This window comes from Channa argus, chromosome 2, assembly GCF_033026475.1.
Source record: "Channa argus isolate prfri chromosome 2, Channa argus male v1.0, whole genome shotgun sequence".
Classification (NCBI taxonomy): Eukaryota; Metazoa; Chordata; class Actinopteri; order Anabantiformes; family Channidae; genus Channa; species Channa argus.
The window spans coordinates 20,008,298-20,031,557 of NC_090198.1; the positions used below are offsets into that span (position 1 = coordinate 20,008,298).

The following is a 23,260-nucleotide window of genomic DNA, read 5'->3' on the forward strand; positions in this document are numbered from 1 at the left end:
CCTATTAGCCCCAAGCTTAGCAGACAGAAACAAGGTTTTGAGTACAAGGTGTATTAGGTGAACTAATTAATGTGCTGAACTTTCTAATATTGCAACAGTGCAATACCTGGTTTCCTGCAACTGGCCCATAAAAAGGCCCTGACTTAAGGTTGAGACTGAAACACTGTCGTGGCAAAATTGAACAATTACTGGTAACAGACACCTCAAGTGTAATCGGTAAAGAAGCTTCCACATCCAGGATGTCTTTAGGGGTTTTATTTTCTTGCAAGAGAGAAGTGCATCAAATAGTGCATCAGACTCTCAAGTCTCAGTCCATGTAGTGCTAAAGTCTTAACACGTCAAACATGATTTTATATCTTCCTGTTGCTGGGCAGAGTACTCTTTACCCCCCCACCCACCCCTCCAGGCTGTTACCTCCAGCTTTTTCCCTTTTATGGTAACTTTTACTACATATGTTAAGCACATAAGAACTTGGTGTGACCTGGAGATGTCTCCGTGTGGGCAGACAACAACATAGCTGACCTTGTTCACCTCTGCAGGCACTCCTCAAAACTGAAATATATATATCAAAACAAAGTGTCACAACATCCCCATAAAACATCCTGCACAGGCATAATGAGCACATTCCATGAGTAAAACTAAATCATAAGCATTAAAAGTATACATGCTTGATTTTCCATCACAAACACCTATGCATTCATTACTGGGGTACTCATTACAACTTTGGGCCAAATGTCTCAGTTTGGCCTCACAACCTTTGAGTTTGTTAACATTTCTCTCACTTAATCCAAAAAGTAATTAAAGCATGTCATATCAACACAATAACACTCACACTACAATTAGACTTGCCCCTATGAAATGTCATATTGACTCTTACTTGCTCAAGTGCTTGTTCTCAAGGGGCAAAGGGATTTTAACTAGGTCTGCAACACAGCAATTAATGAGTACAGTGTGTGCATACAGATGGTGATTTGAGTGGGAGAATCATACAAGAATTCATCCTTATTGCTTAGTCGATTGCCATTACTTCAAGAGCCTCGCTGCCTCTTCACACTTTTAAAGGACATAAACATAGCAGCAGCTTAGTTTACATCAGTTTGCTGTGGTTAATGGGTTAAAATTGTGCTGAGTAGATTTGTACTCATGGCTGATGTCCCCACAGTGATAGTTCTGGTGCATAGCATCCTCAAGAGAGGAATATGCTTATCTGGGCTGCACATAGACAGACATACTCTACACTTGTGTTGTTCTGAGAGGTTTGTGTGGCTCATACATTGACCGATTTGAACATACTGAATTTGTGTTTTTGGAATTAACTTGTGACAGGATGTTTTAGTACCAACCAACTAGAACCAAGATTTTGTAGGTGTGTGCATCAGCTGCTCTGTGTTACGTCCAGGGTAGAACAAATGAAATGTACTGATCAGCCATTACTCCATATCTTTACTGCTATATACAGTATAAATGTGAAACACTTCAGAAATTCAAATGCAGTTGCCAGTGCAGAATTAGATCCTGCTTAGTTTCGATTATTATTTGCTTTTCGAAAATTAGGCTTGTAATTGAATTGGCACTTTAATTAGTAAAGTCCATTTATTCATAAAGCACATTTAAAGACAAACAAAAATGTTGACCAATGTGCTTACAGAGAGAGGAGATTATAAGATTATTTGAATGATGGTTACAGTCAATTAAGCACAACCATAATTAAGCAATATAAGTAAATTAATAAATAACAGAAGATCGCACAGTAAAATATGCCACCACTAGACAGGAAACGATAACTTTAAAACAAACAAACACAAATACTGCTATAAAAAAACAGGTGGGTCCTGAGACACGCTATAAGATTCCACAGGAAGGGGAAGATCTAATATACTCATAATTATGAATGTATTTTCTTCTTCTTTATTGTAGATTCATCTGCACAGGTGATTTCTTAAACACAACGTATCAAACTACTTCTAAAAACACATGTATAATAATGCACAAAGTTAGATTGGATTCTTCTGCCTCAGCATGTGTCGGACAGAATTAAGCCAGTTTTTACTCGTTTCTCCTCTTTGTCCTCGCTGTTTATGTCCCAGACCTCAGAAACAAGCAACTCGGCAGAGCAACTACAACCTGCAAATGTAAATCCCTTTAATTCACATCCTGTGTAGCCTGGGCTTTAAAGACAGCTCCTACAGTACCTAGTAGGTGAAGCAGTTTTCTGCATCATCTTTGAGTGTTTTCACATACTTTAGCCTTGTCCATAGCACTTAGAAAAGATGCAAAGCCCTGTCGCTGTGCAGATTTGTTCAGATATTAAAAACTCCAACCCCTCTTGTAATGAAATTAGGTCTTTTCACCATGTAGTTCCAGGCAGCCTAAGGTCTGCGCTCAGCTCCTGACAGGAATCTTTGACAGCCAGTGGGTTTAGTCAGTGGAAAGCTGTTATGAAAGTTGTTTGTCAATGAAAAGAGGTTTTAGGAGTTTGCCTCACAGATAAAGACATCGCCTCCCAAATCTGGGATTACTGTTATGAGCAGACATCTATCATTTCATCAGTCATGTGCCAGCTAAATACCTTACCTAAATATAACAAGAATTTGGTACTGATTACTAAATTGAAGACAAGTTGGGGGTTGTTTTTGCCTCACACAACAATTCCCCCCCCAGTTTCCCTACTTTGCCCATTCATTGCTTGTTAATAAGCTAACTACGCTGCCAGTGGTGACAATGAAAGAACTGTAAGAATGATGACAGGAAGTGTTTACAGCAACGAGGTAATGCTGATTTCATACTTTAAGGTTAAACACGGCATAATCTGGTCAATTGAGGTTTGTCAGGTCAACAATTTATAAACTATAGCATATGATACCTGAAATGGCACAGTAAATCTCTCACTGCCACGCAATATGTTAGACAAACAGGCTGAGCATTTTTCACCATTGAAGGTGGTTGTGAATTTTATTCATCAGTGTCCAACTCTAATCACAAAAGCAGTGGACCAAGCCTGTACAGATGGGAACCCGACAAGCTTGACACTGCTACCTGCCTCATTGAAAAAATGATCATAATTGATGGCAATCTTTAAAAGGGTCTGGAGAAAACATATTTTCTTTACAGTTCATTACCCTTTAACCACCCAATGTTTGCCTACAGGACACTTGTATTAGAACATTTAACATTTAACGTAAGTTATTAAATCTACTTAAATAAAGTTAGCGGAACATAGATGTATTGATTATTACCTTCTCCTCCTTTCTTTTCTAAACGAATCCTCCTTAATAAAAACAATCCATTGTGATTGTAATATGTAAAAGACAGATGCTCTCATATTGTGACAGTAATGTACCTTTAGGGGTAGGACCGAGTGTCACTGGGGCTGTTCCCTAAGAGGTCACCTTTGTACCCTTCACACCGGGTACTTTTTTGTACCATTGTGGTAATAGTTGTGCTCATTATTCCGCACTTTGCCACTTTACATATATGTCGTTGCTTTTAATAGCAAAGTTTCATATACCCAAATCTACTTAAGCAAGAACTGTCTTCTGACATTGTGCTTCAATTGAATAAGTGGTACATACATATGTGTAGCTTTTATTCATTGGGGACATATATATATATATATATATATATATATATATACCTTTTTTGCCCTCTCACTTCCCTATTTTAAAATATTTTTCTTCTTCTGGCTGAAAAATACCTCCAGATGATATCACCTGAAGGACTTAGACATCATTAGGACTTCAGATGTGTAACTCCTCCGGTTGATGTCATCTAGAGGCATTTTTCAGCCAGCAGAAGAGAAATAATTTAAAATCAGGGAGGTCAGAGAGAAGTTTAAAAGCATTACTGTATATTTACACCATAACTAATGCCATGGAGAGCAAATTGAAAATTGGTAAAGTTGCCCTTTAAACAGACAATAAGTGACTGTGTTTTTAATCTACTTAAGCAAGAACTGTCTTCTGACATTGTGCTTTAATTGAATAAGTGGTACATACATATGTGTAGCTTTTATTCATTGGGGACATATATATATGTATATATATATATATATATATATATATATATATATATATATATACCTTTTTTGCCCTCTCACTTCCCTATTTTAAAATATTTTTCTTCTTCTGGCTGAAAAATACCTCCAGATGATATCACCTGAAGGACTTAGACATCATTAGGACTTCAGATGTGTAACTCCTCCGGTTGATGTCATCTAGAGGCATTTTTCAGCCAGCAGAAGAGAAATAATTTAAAATCAGGGAGGTCAGAGAGAAGTTTAAAAGCATTACTGTATATTTACACCATAACTAATGCCATGGAGAGCAAATTGAAAATTGGTAAAGTTGCCCTTTAAACAGACAATAAGTGACTGTGTTTTTAAAGTGACCCACTAAATCATCACTCTGAAGTCAACTAAAAGATGGTGCTATGGTCTGAAACCAAACACTGCACACCATCACCATCACATAGCAAGCACTGACAAGCATGGTGGTGTCGGCATCATGCTGTGTGGAGGCTTCTCTGCATCAGGCCCTGGAGGTCTTGATAATCTATACAGTAAAATGAATGCTGCATCATATAGGGAACTCCTGTAAGGAAACCTAATGCAGTCTGCAAGAGAACTGTCATTTTACAGAAGATTTGTTTTCCAGGGATACAATGACCCTAAGCCTGCAAACAAAACTACACAGACATGCTTTCAAAAATGTCAGTGTTCTGGAGTTAGAGCCCAGCCATTTATCCCATTGAGAATTTGTAGCTGGACTTGCTGTTCACTCACAATCCACCTAACCTGATAGACCTTGACCAATTTTGAAAAAAAAGAAAAGAAAATAGGGATTTTGCAAAGCTAAGTGAGACCTATCGACACAGGCTGAATGCTGCACCTGCTGCTAAAGATGCATCTACTAAATACTGACTTTAAAGGTGGAGAATACTTTTTAAATGTATATTTATAATTAGTTTTTATTACTTTGCAGTGATCTGTTGTAAGTTTAATTGTTTTGCACTGTGTATATTTGTTTTGAAATGGGGCGGCTGTAGCTCAGTTGGTAAAGGCAGTTTTTCACGGACCACAAGTTCAGTGGTTCGATCCCCAGTCCAGGCTATATGTCGAAGTGTCCCTGGGCAGGACACTGAACCCCCAACAGCCCCTTCCCAGTTGTTCAGTGCTGGTCCAAGCCTGGTAGAAATTGGGGAGGGTTGTGTCAGGAAGGGCATCTGGCGTAAAAACGGTGCCAAATCAACATGCGGACAATGATCTGCTGTGGTGACCCTGAACTCACGGGATAAGACAAAAGGGCAAAAAAATAATAATAATCAAATAATAATAATTGTTGAGAAATGCCAAATGAAAACGTTGTTAACAAATAAAGACAAACAAACTTGTCATTATGACTTGACTACTGTGAGTGGCCTTGTAAGCTCAGTGTCAACAGAGTTGTCAGGAGGTATTTCTTTTGAATGATGATAGAACTATGAGTCTATCATCTTCAATGCATTTCACTTCCAAAAATATTTGGTATTAGCTGTGCTGACGACTGTCATTCCATTCACAGTAGAAAACAATATCTTTGCCTATGTTCCCTCTCTTATTGTTAGCATAGGAGCTGATACCAAAATTAGAAGTTCAACAAACAAAATATACCTAATGGAAAAAAAGAAAAAGACTGAGCCAAAGTCACCTACTGTACACAACACACCAATATAAATCTTACAATTCATGTAAAAAATGTGGATTTCCCCTTAAAGGTGAAACTCCTATTAGTGTTTCACACCAGTAGAATCTAAAAAAAGATACTATTAACACACACACACACACACACACATACACACACACACACACACGGCAGAGACAGGTACTGTTGCATTAAGAGCAACGGTGGTTTCGCACCACCTGGCTAAGAGGTGTGGGGCTTTGATTAAATCAGGATGCCTTGTCATTGTCAGACTAAAGGGAAGAGAGAGAGGTGTTATGAAAATATCATTAACTCTGTAGCTGTGATGAATTATTGATTTGATGTGAATCTGCGTGGTGGTGTTGTGTTTTGTTCAACCAATTAATGGTGTTGTTGCACCCTATAGCAAAAACCTGTTAAGGCTGTGTACAAGAGAAGAGAAGCTGTTTCAATATTGGTATTTGGCCCTGAAAATATCTCAGTATTTTGTTTCTATTTATTGGTTTTGCTTCAAAGGATTTATTACACTTTTAATAATAGCCTGAAAGCACAAACAGTCTCGCTACCACCTTGTGTCCCGAATTAGACACAACATCATTGACAAATTATTCTTGTTGCTGATAGTTGCTCAGTCCCAGCTGAAATATTTGTAAAAATGAAATCTACAGCATTGCCCCCTCAGGCTTACCCTGTAAGAATTACATGTCACAATTAAATTACTTTATTCTCCAGATATTTTAAAGGGTTGATCAAATCTTTATTGCACTTTAACATTATTGCATGTGTTCTTTATAAAAAACACAAGGAAAAAAAACACATGCGTGGGCAGTGACAGTAGTATAATACTAATAATAATGTATTTACATGCCAAATTATCCCGAGACCATCCACCCTATGTTTTCAAAACTACAATAATGATGCATCTGGGTTTCCTACCAGGGATATTCCAGAGCAAACATGTCAACAGGACACCTCTGGTGTGATATTGAAAAGCTGACTTTGGCTCCATTTGGTTGACACAAAATCTGTGTTAAGTGAGCATTAGTTTAGTGATTTCAAAAGACATGACATCTACTTTAAATGAGAGTAAAATTTATTTTAGACCTATAGATATGTTTATGGTTACAAACAAGCATTATTTAACCCATTTGCTCATGGTGTGTATTGAAGCCATTACGGGCCACCTGAAATTTATGCTGTCACTTTCATTGGCATTTTTCTGGCACCACCTCCACCCCACGATCCAGCTGTAGCATCTAGGCACATAGCTTCGCCTTGGAGTGGAGGGGGACAGTTAATGTGGTTACTCATCAGTACTTTTGCTTCCTTTTATTGGTGAGGTTAGAGCCAAGGCAACAACGATCAGTGGTGTACACTGTTCAAATAATGACTCCTTCTACATGCCTTGGCTGACTGAACTACATTTTAAAGTATGGTGTTAAAATTCTGTATATCGAGCGTAGACATTTTAGAAGAAATTCCCTTTTTAACAAAATGCAGTGTGGCCTAGCTTTAACCCAGACGTTTTTGATCAACAGATCCACAAATGGAAGCTCACTGGGTGATGGCTCTGAATGCTGCCAGGAAAGTTGGCATTTGAAATATGTCACTTTCTGCCTGTATGATTTTGAATGTGACCCAAGGTCAGGTCTTAAATCCAAGAAATAACCCTGACAACACTGGCTCAATGGTCCAGTTTTGTGAGGAAAGGACAGTTTAAGTCTCAGCTACACTCAGCTACACAAGAAAGGTTGTTTCATGTTTGGTGCATTTGAATTAGTTTGTTAACTTGTTTGGCTGATTATATTCAATGTCATTAAGTTTGCTAAAAAATGTGTTGAAAAAACAGTGAATATTCTAATCGCTTTAGTAAATGACAATGTGACTCACCCCATTGACAGGATAGGTCTTCCAGTCCAATTCTCCTAGTACTGTCGTAGTGTCCAACAGAACCACTTGAATGGGTTGGGAAAAAAGAAACATGATGGAAAGTGGGGGTGAAAGGTCAGTATAGTGAAAGAACAACAGTATAAGCACAAGGAGCAAGAGGAGAGAACAGAAAGGGGAAAGGAGAGGGGGAAAGAGAGGTTGGACAGTGAATTTAAGAAGAAGAAAAATGGAGATGACAAAATAGGAAGAAAGCAGACAATAGTTATTAAGCTGTCCACAAGGAGTTTGACAGAGCTGTAAAGCCCTTATCAGATTCAACCACCTATGAAATAACAGCTCTTAGAAAAGCCCAGAGCAACATCCACATTAACACAGATCCGCCCTCCTTCTAAGTGAAGTCTGGAAGATTGGTACTCTCCTTCTCAGAGGTCAGGAGCTTTCTGCTACATGGCATCAAAGATAAGTCAAAGAGAGTTGAAGGGGAAAGACGGAAGGACTGTAGAATCTTTAAATATTTAACTAATTCAATTAAAACTCCTTAGAGAGAACAGCAGGAAAGAGTATATACTGTAAACCCTTTGGAAGGGTTCTTCACCTTAATCCCTCGTACAGTAAAGAAAAGCACAGGGCACTTAAGCTAATTACACACAAACAATTAGAATTTTTCGTGTCTGTGTTGAACACAGCCTTTAAACATTCACAGTGCTGGTGCAAAAAGTAAGCAAACCCTTGGATTTAATAACTGGTCAGGCCTCCTTTGGCAGCAATAACCACAAACAAGCACTTTCTGTAGCTGTGCATCAGACCTGCACAGCTACAGAAAGTGCTTGTTCGAGGTTTTGTTGGACCATTCTTCCTTACAGAACTGCTTCAGCTCAGCCATAATCTTAGGATGTCTGGGATGAACAACTCTCTTGAGGTCATTAGACCAGGATCTGTATTAGAATCATATAAGAACTGTCCTCCGACTGGGCCACTGCAAAAGTCAAATTTTCTTTGTAGTGATTTTGTGGTGGATTTACTTTGATGTTTTGGTTCACTATTCTGCTGCATCCCCCAACTTCTACTGAGCTTCACTCATCCCCAACTTGTCAACCACACTTATACTCTGACATTATTCAGTTATTTGTGTTTGGCAAACTTAATTAATCTTAATTACTGCAATTAAAATTTACCATTGATAATGGTAAGCAGTTCTAGCCCAGCGGCAGAAAAGCAGCTTACAGATCATGATACATCTCTCCACTGTACTTCATCTTTGACACGACGTCTTCACATTGGTATGCAGTTTCCTTTCCCTTAACATACTTAATGCTGCATACTCTTCCTAAACTATTCCATCTTAGTTTGATTATTACACAAGGGATTTTCCCAGATGGTGTGTGGAGTGTCAAAGTGTTTTTTGTTAAATGACAGTTGCACAGTCTCCTGTGGTGATGTCATGCCATCAACATCATGCTCCAATTTGTGCTTGTTAGATTCATGAACTGAGATGTTGAGCTCTGAGTATTCCTTTAGTCCTATAGCTGCTACTCTGGGCTTCTTTTTAAATTTTTTTCTAGCATCTGGAATGTGTCCACTGTAGCTGCAGTACTGAACCTGCAATCTTAATCTTGTATTTAACGTTTTCAATATGGTCAAAAACTGGACATTGAATAATCTAGTATTATTTAAACTGAATTAGTTTATACTGTAATTGTAACTTGGATGAAGATCTGACAATAAGATAATTTCATACATGCAAGATATTCCAAATTTATTTGCCCTTGTTTTTTCTTATTGTCACTGTCAGTATGCCAGCCTTTCTACATTCATGTCATAAGAATTTCAGTAGCAATATACATATTATTTTATACACACACAAATTAAGTGACAGAGACTTTGACATTTGTCTTTGAAAACCGTGTATCCTAAACATTAAACATTCAGGAAGGAATATTAAACTCTGCCAACGTTCCCATCTGATCCAAATGATATAATTTTGTCCCCTGGTTGCAAAGCCCAGTATCTACTCATAGTGCATGATTCCGCACCAATTTATTTACAATTCCAAAATCCGTGCCATACAAGAAATAATGTTGTCTTTACTCAATATAGTGAGAAAATTAAAAATTGTGCGGTGTTTGGGTTAGTGGACTAGTGTGTGGCACATCACACGGTATACTTTTACCTATGCGAGGTACGGCATAGAGTCAACACATAAATTAAAGTATAAATTCAATTTAACTGGTTGGTAATATCCCAATATCCCAAAGGTGTTTTGTACCACCCATTATCTAAATATATCCATTGCTTATACCAAGATATTGCATGGTTATCACTTTAGATTACAGTGATATTACTTTAGTAATTTTTATCAACACAATAATCCTGTTACATTAGCTTGTTATTACCAATATATTACACTATTAGCCTATTACCTGAATATTACCCCTCTATTAGCTTGTTTGTTCTGACATGTTACCTATTATTAATATTATAAAGTAAACTGCTACCCAAGGTTTGTCATGTATCGATTAGTGAATACATCAAGCATCCAATGGCTTTGGTCAAACTGAAAATGCTAAATGGTCCAAAAGTCAATTCCTGAAAGGACACACCCACTCACCCAAAGTGACCCACACCATGCCGATAGATGGAAAGGACACTCATGCTCATGTTAGGCTATTGTAGTTTTGTTCTGGGTAGAGTGCGTGTTCATATTTGTCTGTCTTAGGATACATTTAGACAATACAGTGTTAGCCTAACAGCAGGAAAACTTTTAGATTACAGGCATTTCTCATTTTACAGAGTTGTTTGCAATAGTGGAAAATAAAATCTGGGACTCTTTTGTTTGCTTAGTTTAGTTTGCTTAGTTTGACACCTTCTGCAGTGTGGTTCAGTGATGCTGACCTGTACAGTAGGTGCACTTCGTTACACAACTAAACATGCACAGCAAAAAATAAATTATAATTTATTTGATTACTGCAAACCTAGAGCCATTTGGCAATGATATTACTCTCCAGTCGGGACCCTTAATCGTTTAAATCACACCTATGAGTGCAGCATCCTCCTGTGTGGGTGCATATTGTGTTTAGGCTGTGCACCCACATACCGTCTCTACTGAGTGGGAAGGAGAAATACTAATCCCACCTTCACCACAGAGGTTCACTTTTATTCATACAACAGTGAAATGCAAAAACATGTTTAGCTAGTGCTGTCAAGTGGAACGGTAAGCTCAGTCCCTGGAACATTATGGTTTTGTATACAAGTCATGAACATGGCATCTCGTATTGGTCGTGTTTGCTGTGGTTCGTGGCCATCACACCACAGATTTATGACTCATTTCAAAAGACAAAAATGTGTCATATCTGGTCTCATCCTTCATGTTGGATGGTGTTTTAATGTGAGCATGTTAACTTGGTTTCTGTGTGCATGCCCATGACAGCATTGTGTACATACAAGTGTAACGATCTCAAGCTGTCTGCACTCTGGTCACGGCTCAGGCATGAAGAGAGCCATTATCTGGCCCTTCCTAAGCCTCCTGAGCCAATTTGATATGATGAATGTGCAATTTCCTTTGTCTCCAAACAGCCAGTTAATTACAATCTCTATCAATAAAGTACGTCCCACTTCAGTGGTTGACATTACAGACCAAAGAGTCACATCTTCAGATGACCTGTCACTTCAGTGTACATCAGACTTTGCCAAATCTGGAGTAATTTAATGGGGTTGCTACTGTTTTCAGAAGAAGTTAGATAACCAGAGAAGATACACTGAATGAACTGCTTCAGTATTTACAGAGACTTCATTCAGCCTTGATCCCCTCCTGGTAATTAAGGGCTGAATTATAATAAGGTGGCCTTGCCTCTTTACAAAAGGAGGACATAGAAAGAGAAAGAGAGAGGGAGAGAGACTGTGACACAGACCAAAAGCGACAGAGTGATAATACATTTTGACAAAATTATAAAAATAGTCTTTCATAATGACAAGCAATGTTTAATACCATGTGAAACTTTTTCCATCAACTTTTTTCATTGTCTTATTCTTACATGAAAGTATTTTCAGAGCTAGGAAATAATAGATAACCCAAAGCAAGAGTACTGAATGTGATATGCAGATTTTCTTTCTCAAAGTGCACACACACAAACACACACACACACACACACACACACAGAAACACCTACACACACACACACACACACACACACACACACACACACACACACACGTGCACACACACACACAAACAGACAGTGAGCAGTCGAATTACTCCTGTCATTTTAGAACTTAATTTCTGCACATATTATCCAAACTGTACGTTAGTAAATTGTCATTGTGTCATACTTGCACCAATATTGCAGGGTGAAATTTCAAGCTGAACGTCTTTGTAATCCATTCTGTCACTGATGGAATCAGTTGCATTTAGCATTGAGGATCCCATAACGAGCCACATAAAGAAAGAACTGTTGGCCATATTTTGCTGAAATACGGCACAATACAAACAAAAGTCTAAACCCCTGACTTAGAGTCTACAGCATGAAGGAAGGAAGTCTCTGTGAAGTTCTAAAATTAACCACAACAACAAAAAACACACACATAGCACACAATTATTATTATATATCACCACGCATACATAATGTAAACTAACAGGCAGGTGATGTAGACTAGTGCAGCAAGTGCTGGAGTGTGTTTGCGCTACTTATACTGAGCAATCATTTAGGTACATTCTTCTTCTTCTCCTTTGCAGATTTGAAAACACTCAATAATATCTTTAAAATACAACAGAAAGATGAATATGATTGCTAAATAACAGCCCTCATGCATTTAAACAATATAATTCACTGTACCAATAGTGCATAGAGTAAGCAGTGTTTGAGTGAGGTGGTGTTGATTCTGAACAGAGGGAAAAACAAGTCAAAATAACCCAATGAAATTAAGGATGTTGTTTCTGCTGCTAAAAGCAATGTTAATGTTGTTTTTCTTCTTCTTCCCATTGTGCGTCCTAACAGCTGCATCATTTACTGCAGCATCTCTAAGCCTACATTTAATTATAACTATTCAATACAGTAAGTTGAGTCTTTGCAAGATTTTTTTATTTACTGTAGATACTTCAGGATTTATGCTTACAATTATTTGGAATACTATGCCAATCTGCTACCTTCCGTGAAACGATTCAGATTTAATACTTAGATTTACCTACAGCCATTGTTCCTCAAATATATAGATCGGAATTGGACCAGCTTTATTTTGGCAGATGCCGATCCTTTCCGGTCTGTAAAGGCACTATAATAGATTTGTTCACGTTTACCTTAGCTAGTTGTGTGCGGGCACAGGTTAGCAAACTGAACCTGTGAAGGATTCTGCTCTGAATACGTTTTTTAAATATTTTCTCAAACCACAACTGCAAGTATTTTAAAAGATACTTTCTGCTGCTAAGTGATTACTCCAGGTCTTTATTCAGCTCCAAATAGAAGATCCATTGTTCTAAAGGTTGCTGTGAGCAGCTGACTCAATGCATTTAAGAGAAGTATTGAGTTTGTCAGAAAATTTAGACTGGACTTTGGTCTTCTGTGAGGAAGTGCTGTGCTTTGTTAAATCATCTGCATCAACCTTCTCCAAACAAAACGTTTAAACCTTTAACAAACAACCAATGCATGTTTACAGCTTGACAAACAACCTACATACTTACATACTATAGGTTACAATATATTTTACAGGACAAAAGTACTGGTATGTTTACCTTTCAGTTGCATTTCCTGATATTATTCATTTCCTTGGTCTAGATTCATATTTCATAATTAGCCATGACTACACACATTTCAGGATGTAATAATAATGTACACTGCAGAACAACCTCTACAGTGTAGCCCATTGTAACATCTTGTTTGAACTGTAATCCTACCACCTAAACAAAAGCAACAACTTTTGTTGTCAGCCATGTGCCAGCAAGTATTTAGTTCAGATGAACTACATGTGTAAGAAAGACTCACAGTGTAACCTATTATTCAGTCACAAACTGCACTGTATAGATTTTTTCACTGATAACAACATACAACATTTTGCATATATATATTTGGCTCTGGAACACTCAAGAACCTGGACATTAAATCAGAATTCTCTATTATATACACTGTAAGAATATACAGTACTATGGATATTCAAGTAGACAAGAACTTGGCTGAGTTCCCCCAGAGAACGAGACATTTCTATAGAAGCCCTCAGAATTTTTTTGCAGTTTCCAGGATTGTGGTTTCCTTAGAATCCAATTCCAATAGAAAGCAATAGAGGAGGAATCATTATTTTCTATATAAGATGGTAATAAAGGTTGACAGCAGCAACTAATTCACCTTATTATAACACAGATGACGTGTCTTTCCCATATTAAGACAGGAAGAAGACAATGCGGTATCTGCCTGAATGCTAGTGCTGTGTTGGGAAGAAAGTATCTCAGAGATGCCAGGCTCATGATATTAAAATGCAAACTAGACAAACAAAAGATTGTCCATTTTGTGTACATTGTGAAATTGCACAGTTTATCTTAGAAGAAATTATAACAACAGTTTGATTGCGTTTTTTCTCATTATTTTTAATCTAGGACTCACTACGACTGTGGCGCAGGAAGGTACAGTGGTTGTCCACCAATCTCAGTTGTTGGTTCAATCCCCACCTCCTCCAGTCACATGTCGAAGTGTCCTTGAGCAAGACACTGAACCCTAACTTAGTTGCTCCCGGTGAGTGTTGGCCAGCTGCATAGCAGCTCCCCCATCGGTGTATCATTGTGAGTGTGAATGGGTGAATAAGAAGCAGTGTAAAGCGCTTTGAGTGCCAATAGGTAGAAAAGCGCTATATAAGTGCAGACCATTTACTACCAGACAAATGTTGCTACATGTGGTTTTACACTCATTATTTATCATGTATACAGCTATCATGTACAGTACAGAGTAAGAGTCCCCTTTGAAACCCCCCAGATGGACACATTAAGGAATCAACTGCAGAAAAACATCTTCAACCAGCTCGTGGTGTAAACATTAGCAAAATTAGCAATAGCATTAGCCAATAAAATTTGCCAGAGAAAAAAGAGAAAGCAGTCAGCGGGTTTCTGGATAGAAATCAGAAGATTGTTTTGGTCTACTTCTGTCTTAAAAGAAGCATCCATCATTTCAAAAATTACTGAGAATTTCAATAGAAAATCTGCCACTGTTATTATTATAAACTACATATGTGTTGTGTTGAAAGAGGAAAACTGAACAAAAGTAACAGAGAGGAGTTTGAAGAAGTCATTTTAAAGGATTGCAAGGCAGTTTTAGATGAGAAGTTACCATTATATACATTATTTATACTAAATGACCTTTATATTGAATCCAAAAAGCTAAATGACTAATACATACTCTATTGTACAAGGATTGAATCTCATCTATCTCACTTTTTCTTAGGCTGAAAGGACAAACAGAGGTGAATAATGTTCATTAGATAAACTGAACGTGGCTAACACGTTAGCTTGTTCTCACTGTATTTTAAACTCCTCACGTTGTCGTTATTTCAAGCTTCCCCTGTGTGTATTCCTTCCCCTTCAAGCCCGTCACCAACACAGGCAGACAGACATCCTGTGGGGACAACTCAGTGCACGCACACACAGACATACACATAGAAAAACGAAGTGAAGGAGACTTTGACATTTGGTGCTGTCGTCTTTGAAAACTGTGTATCCTAAACATTAAACATTCAAGAAGGAATATTAAACTGACCTCTGCAAATGTGCAAAGTGGAAGATGTCAAGAAGAGATTGCATTATGGTAACTATTTTCCCATGTGACTTATGAGTATAACTGAGAGGAGATAACATTATTATGTTCTGTGTTTCTCATACATATGCAACAGCAAGCACAGCCCATGTGACTGGAAATTAATTTTGAAAAGTGGAAAATTGTTCTGACACTTTTAGTGTCAACTAGCAGCCCAACAGGATAAAATTCAAATTTCTATGTAAGTATAACACAAGTACCTATTGGGAATCCTCTTGGGATTGTATAAGCCTAAATCGCTTATATTTTCATAAACGAATGTAAGAAATCATGATATAAAACAGAGAGGCAGAAGTAGGCCACCTAAAATTCTCAGTATGGGTGACAGAGTATGGCAGAGTCTGACATTAACTATGACGCTCAGTGGTTCCTATAGCTGTGGTAATGTTTCCGAGCACAAATGTAGAGATTTTGGAGGTAGAGAGCAATGTGAGAGATGGAGAATAATTTTGAATCAGTAATTGTGTGTTTATTTGTTATGAAATTCAGAGCAGTGTATTTTTGGATGAAGTTTCCATATTGTTTGTTAAAGATATTCGTTTGATTAGAGCTATTGAGGCTCAAAACAGAAAATGAGCTATATCACTTATCTTGGTAAGGTTTGCTCAGTTAGTACTGGGTGGGTGGGGGTGGGTGGGGGTGGGTGGGGGTGGGTTGTAGCTAATCCCAGCTGACACTGGGCACGAGGCAGAGTAAACACCGGACAGGTTATCAGTCTATCACACGGCCACACATATAGACACAGACACGGTCAGAATCACCAACTACACTGCTTGTCTAAAGAATTGCTAACCACTCTCCCACCATGCCCCCCACATACTGATGGGCATGGATGTATGTGTGTATGTAAATGTGAGTATGTATGTGTGTACATACTCAATAAATTTGAAAAAAATCTGAGTTAGACTGATAAAGTTTTTTTAACAGGGAATATTTAATCCATAAACTTTAAATATTAACCAAATCATTATGACCACTGTCTTTGATAGGGCTGTGTTGTTAACTATTATTGAAGCAAAGACTCACATTTCTCAGTTTGGCCAATAAACTAACTTTTGAGACCGTGAATACATTTATGCTATAAATTAGTATTTCTGACAAAATCGTAGGTCAATTAGAGTAGTTGTGAAATGTATTTACTGTCAAATGTTGGGATTTGTGGTAAGCAATACTGTATTAGGGCTTATGAAGGATACATACACTTAAAAGAAAAAATGACATTTACTAATTCAGCTAAAACAATGGCATCTTTACATGCATGTTTGTGGATGCATATTTTATTGTCTTTTCTGCTGTTTGATCTGCTGTCAACTCAATCAAAAACAACAACAACAACAACAACAACAACAACAAAATAAACTGCATGACCAGACATAGCAAAACACTGCATTGTGCACTGTAAACGAGACTGAACTGCAAACATTATGTTTCCTTGTTTTATGGGAAGAGCAGAGAATCTTTCTTGTACAAAAAAAAACCTTAAATAATAATTAGATGCATCCTTTGTTCTAAGTATATGTTTAGATCCAGTGTTGGTCATTATGCTCACCTTGGTTTGTGGTTCCCGGGTCCGACAGTATACTTTCAAGCAAGAACAGAAACACACAGTATCTCCCACTGGAGTACATCGTTGAGTCAGACACAAGTGCGCTCTGAGCTAAAACGTTGCACAGACTCCTAAGTGGATCCCCCAAGCGAAACGGTGAGAAGGTTTCATGAAAGACACTAATAAATCTTCCCAGTATCCAGACTTAGAAGATTGTGCTCGGATCCGCCGCAGTTGTTTATTTGCTTATTTATTTATTTTCAGCCAAGCGTCCCAAATTCGTCCACGTGGAGACGGAGAGACAGACGATGTAACGCAGCAGCCATTGCGCACACAGACGCAAACAAACAAACAAACAAACAAACACATAAACAAACAAACAAACAAAACCCGTAAGCAAGTTTCTGTGAGCCTCAAAACACGGACAGGTCGACGTCGGCGGGTGTCGAATTTCCCCAAAAGTGTCCAGAAGCGACCAGTGTTTGCGGTAAAGTCGGTATTTGTGTCATGTGAGGTTTATTTCCAAAACGGGTGAGAAAAGAGAAAATTCCGGACTTCTCCCCTCACTTTTAGCCAGCGCATCCCTCACTGTCGCTCTGCATGCCTGTATCTCTCTCTCTCCCTCTCTCTCTCGTCTCAGGATAGGAGGGATGCTCTGGCGCAGGTTTTTATAACCACAGACAGGAACCAAGTACGAGCGTATCTAACTTGCTTTTTGTGATATTTCTCAACGCGCATCATGTAAAACACGCAGGTCAGTCGTATTCAGCCGACTGTTATTGATTTCGAGGCGATGCTGGGGAGATGGAAGAAATATGAAACCGTTTTTTAACCACTGTATCCCTTCTATGCTATGATGTAGGTTATACAGTACCTGCATTGGATTATGTTGTAGGAATAGTAATGTGTCTGGGGTAGTTTCTATTTATGGTGTCAGGGGAGGAAGGCAGGCAGACAAGTAGATTTAGACTAAGTTGATATATGGTGGGCTGAGGGTGCACACACTCACACACACTTGTCTTACAATAGTTGTGAGGACACTCATTGACTTGGTACATTCTCTAGCTCCTCTCATAACCATAAAAACAACATATGTTGGCACAATCCCAACTCCAACCTGAGCACAAGTAAAACTCTTTAGTACTATCTGCTTCTTTTTACCATGATGTAATTCAGTGCAGTGATTTGTTAGTATTTTCTGTTTTTAGACTTTCATTTCACTTGTTGTTTGTTTGCAAGTAACCACAGTCTGGCTTGTGCAAGAAAACACAATGCATTACCAAGAATAACTCAAACTCAGTTCAAATGAAAATAGCAGGTGCATATGAAATGTCATCTTACCACAGAAAAGGGCCCAGGGATTAACATTTTAATCCTTAAACATGTTTGTGTGTACATTTTCAAATTCCACATTGTTGTCAGATTATGTTTGACATGCCTCTACAGTCGGTACCTTCCTCATTAAGAATGAACCCATCAACACTTAGCTTTAGTTAAAGCTCCTACTGACACAAAAAGTTCAATTTGTGCTTCAAACAATGCAAAGATAAAACTTCCACATGTCCTGGCTAATGGCCTCTGACCTTTAGCCTGATTGTTAACAGATTCCACTGGAATCCAGAGTCAGGGAAGGCCTTCATCCTCATGAAAGACTCCTCCCACCCCGGCCACAGCCTCTTCACCCGCAACCATCTGGCTGGAATTACAAAAGTATAAATACCTCTACTCCCAGGTTGTCCAGATGCCTCTTTCTTCAAACTGTGAGGATTCTTAACAGCTTACTCACCAAAAATAAAGACAGCATTAACAAAATAACACTGGCATGCTATGTTTGCTGGAAGAGCTCAACATTTAAATCCATGTTGTAGCTAAAAGTGCTCCCTCTACCCCTAAGACTGTGTGGCATTTGTTTAGCTTAGCTTTTAGTAAGTTTTACTCATACTAATTACTTAGCACTCATCTTTTTGTGCATTTTGTGTTACACTACATTCTAGTTTTTTTCCCATTACACATACTGTCTATCATGCACATGCGGAAATTACAATAAACCTGAACATGAACATAACAATCCTCATTCTGGCATCTACAGAGTCACGGCCCAGCTGCTGTAGGATGAAGGCAGCGCTTGGGTTACACAAGTTGTTCATTTTCTGTTTTGTTGACAGCTTATATAATTGCTGGCTGCACTGGTATTGCAGGATTTAAGAGGGGAAACAAAGTTAGACTATGGCTGCTGACAAGAAATGTTTAGTTGTTTGTGGTCTTTTACAGAAAACAAATTGTAATGCAGATCCCCAGTGAATGTAGTTATCTATGTTTCCTGCCTTGTGCAGACAGAACGAGTCACCACTATGATTGTTAAATCTAACATTTTTGGCTTCTTGGCCTGTAACAGTTTTAACTTGAATGGCATGGTGAAATTTTCCCTTGAAGCCAAACTAACATATCTTGCAGGTTGGTAATTGGGGTTGGCCTGGGGCCCTGCTAGTTCCAGTGTGCATGGATATGCAAAGCTTTTCTTTTCATTGCCTTCTCAGCTGTGTTTCTGAAGCTGTATTCACTCTAACCCAGCTTGTGGATGTTTCAGTAATGTTTGAGTAGATGGCAAATATAAAATTTTAAACATAAATGTTTGTTATGTCCTTGAGTCCAGTATGTTTAGAAACTCATCCCAAACGCCACTGGAGTTACAGCACAGAATATAAAATATCTGGAAAAGTTTGTTTTTTGACAGATACAGACTGAGAACAGGGCAGTGTTGTGCTTATTTATGGAATTTAAAATAAAAAAATCCAATAAAGTATTCATCTCCCCTGGGGCCCCTAACAGATAAAGGATGACCCCTGTTAGTAAAGGAAACAGTGCTCTGCTCTTCTCTGAATGCACCTCAGTGGGCACAAAGCACAATACAACATTTTAGCACCATGGACAGTGATGATTTCTGCTTTGCCCACTTAAAAATAAGGTTTTCTTGTTTCCTTAGGTTCAATTATAGTTTTTCGTGGTGGCTTTGGCTCAATTCTTGAAACATCACTATTATTTTCAAAGCTTCAAATACATTTATTAAATTAAATGTTTTTTTTCTGTGTTTTCACAGTCGATATCCTTCATGGTAACATAATTGGGAGAGAATAAAAAAAAAATGTCTGATATGCCGTATCCATGTGGTGCATGCTGCTACTGTAATGCTGCCACATACAGCTTAAAAGTTTTTCTCAATTGCCAAGATGCGTTTATTGGAAGTGGGATCTACTTCATGTCAAATGCACCACTAAGATCTAACAGAGGGAGTATGGCGAAAAGTCTGTTGTCTGAAGCGACAAGATGGTCACTGGTGACTTTTGCAAGTGCTATTTCTATACTGACATTTTTCCCAGACTGAAGACAAGTGCCTAAATTTTTGTACTTGCTGATAGCGGGTACCAATACGAGCAGAAAGTAAAATCCTCATCAATCCAATGCACAGGTAAGCTGTCAAAACAACGGAAAGTTTCATCGCTACCTGTTGATTGTTTAGAGGAAGCAGTAGTCACCAGATCATGGGATCTGGTGAATTTTGTTTTTCTCAGTTACAGCAAAGTCATTAAAGTCAATGCTGCTAAAAGACCGTAATACTAGGCTTAATAGAATGCCACTTCCAGCTTTCCTAATGCCTGCTTTAAGCTGTGGGTTTGTGAATTGTACCATAGAGCTAGCCTCCTCCGATTCCCTGCCTTCTTCTTTAGAGGGATAACATGTTCAAGTTTCATATTCAGTAAGGCTGTAGCATTATCAACAAGATAATCAACTTATACCAGAGTAAAGATAATGTGGCTGCTCTCCATTGTATTGACACATGGTAATGAAGCAATTGATAAAGGAATAATTTCCTTAAATTTATTAAAAGCATTTTCAGTTTAATGCATACTGTAGTAGTTTTGGTCCATTATTGTGAATTTAAATGTTACAAAAATGTAAAATTGTATGGAATTACTGTAAAATTTTCGGTTTTGATGATGTATGTCAGAACAAGGTCTAGGAAAACAGTTAGTGGCTAAATTTAATTCTGAGAAAAAAAGTTGAATCTCATAATGAATTAAGTGCATTGTTGAAGGAGTTACTGCCGCATAAATGTTAAAGTCAGGCACTGTAATGGTTTTATCTGTACAAAACACCAAGTCAGAACATTCAGTTAAATACTGAAGACTGAGAAGGACATGAATTATTCTGATTTTAAGAAATATCAGAATCTCATGAAAATATCTCCATTAAACCTGATGAGTTTGCACTGAGAGGATTCCAATTTTGAATACTAATGACTTACAAGAAAACGTCACTGGCACATTTGCTTCCAAGGAAACCAACCATTTTCATATCATCCACAAAAAATCAGCTATAACCCTCATCTTATTTTAACCAACTATTGTTTATTATTGCTGCACATTTCATTAAATTAGGAAATCTTTTATTCAGCTCCCCCCACCTTTCACATTCTTGATTTCGTCTTTGTGCACCAATAAGAGCTTTTTTAAAATATGTCATGCAACAGTTTTACTATGTGGCCAAAGTTTTATTTTGGACAAAATTATCTTTTAAGTGAACACATAAACAATCCAAATAATTTGGCTATAATGTATTAACCCCCTTTTTAAAGTGAACGAGGTGGCCAAAACATAATGATAATAATGCACTCCAGTACGACTCCACCACCTCTTCAATAATACCTCAATAATAAACAGAGTAGAATTATCACAACATAAACTTTCAACATAAAAACAGAATTTCAACATAAAAACTGAGAAATTATAACCTTGTAAAAATAGAATTCAATGCATATATGTATGTATATATGTGTGTATATATATATATATATATATATATATATATATATATATATATATATATATGTGTGTGTGTGTGTGTGTGTGTGTGTGTATATATATTCATACAAGGAAAGATGCATCCATGCTTCATGTTGTTTATGTCAAATTCTGTTCCTATCATCTGAATGTCAAAACAGAAATCACACACATCCGACCAGTCAATGTTTTTCTTGTATTGTCCAAATACAGGTGCAGAAACATATCACTAAAAGCTGCAATATGGTGGAAATAAATCAGTTTGAATTGTGTGTTATCCAAGCAAACCTGACGTGTTTGTAGCTGTTCAGACAGGCCACACTAAAAGGTGGGGTGGAAAGCCTGCCACAGAGAGGGGCAAGATGCAATAATGGTTCGGGGTATAAAAGTGCACATTTGCTTTTGGCAAGCACTTGCAGGTGTTTGTAGTAGTTAAAGCAAACAGAAAATTAAGAGAATAGTTAAAATATTGTGATACCTTTCTCTCCCCCACATACGTGGCCAGTCATTGGGTGTGAATGTCTGATCACCAGCCAAATTATAGAAATTAGACATGACAATGACTTGACATTGTTTTGTTTTAATCATTTCTTAGCACAGTGTTTCTATGTTATTTGTTTAATTTTATAACCAAATATACTTTACATCCTGTGGGGGAAATGAATAGTGGTGCCAACGTTCATGGTAATCCATCCTACTGTTGTATAGATATTTCAGTCTGCTGCCAGTGCTGTGCAGGTGGCCACTGAATTTTTAAAATGTGATAGATTTGTGCTTTGGAACTGTTGCTCAATGTACAGTAAATGTTATGACAATACATATAAGACATGCAATAATATAATCAACTTTAAAAGTCACAAAGTGAGCAAAGTAGAAATGAAAAGAGCAGCTCCTCCGGTAAGACGTCTTTTAAGATCCCAGGACAGAATGACCTGTCGAAGCATAAACCCTCATTAAGTTGAGGAGAGGGATTATCACTCTCCAGCTGCTGACTGACTGGGACCGTAAAGAGCTTTAGAGCATCATTTTCTGCATTCCATTTACTTTTACACATCTCCTCTGCTGTAGGACACCACTCATTGTACTGCCTGATTTTGTCTGCCTGTCAGTCTACATCTTTATTTGTCCCCCACGTTTTCACCCCTCCTCTCCCTCTCTGCTCCTTTGCCTTCTTTCTGTTCTGTCACGCTCTTCCACCTTTCATTTTCTCCCAACCTCTCTCTCTCCACAGTCCTCAGCCTTGTTCTTCATTCTTGATGGTTCCCTCAACACCTTAGCTGTTTATTTTTTCCCTTTGTCCTCCTGCTCACAAACAACCCATTCCTTCCTTTCAGATCTCCTGCTGTAGCATCGAGCCACCTACCCATGCACTTTTCCCCCTCCGTCTGTCTTATTCTGTTATGTGTGACCTCTCTCTCTCTTTTTATCCTCTCCCCATCTCTCTCTCTCTCTGAATATTTCATGATTTGGTGGCACAGTGCTGAGGTGAGGAGCCTTCTTCTGTCTAGAGCTTGCACAGCACAA

General features: G+C 38.0%; 1 protein-coding gene across 2 annotated transcripts in view; it reads right to left on the reverse strand.

Annotated features, from left to right (window-relative positions):
* The window catches only part of LOC137122952 (ephrin type-A receptor 6-like), a 56,015-nt gene extending 38,354 nt beyond the window's left edge, over nucleotides 1–17,661 (reverse strand). The window contains exons 1-2 of one of the 2 annotated variants that reach the window (XM_067496227.1): nucleotides 16,902–17,652; nucleotides 7,569–7,633 (exon numbers count right to left, since the gene is read on the reverse strand). In XM_067496227.1, coding sequence (XP_067352328.1) covers nucleotides 7,569–7,633; nucleotides 16,902–16,980 — 144 coding nt within the window. In that variant the 5' untranslated portion in view covers nucleotides 16,981–17,652. Of the gene's footprint in view, nucleotides 1–7,568; nucleotides 7,634–16,901 lie in introns of both variants that reach the window. The other variant, XM_067496228.1, reaches the window with a different exon arrangement.
* Between the last annotated feature and the right edge of the window lie 5,599 nt (nucleotides 17,662–23,260).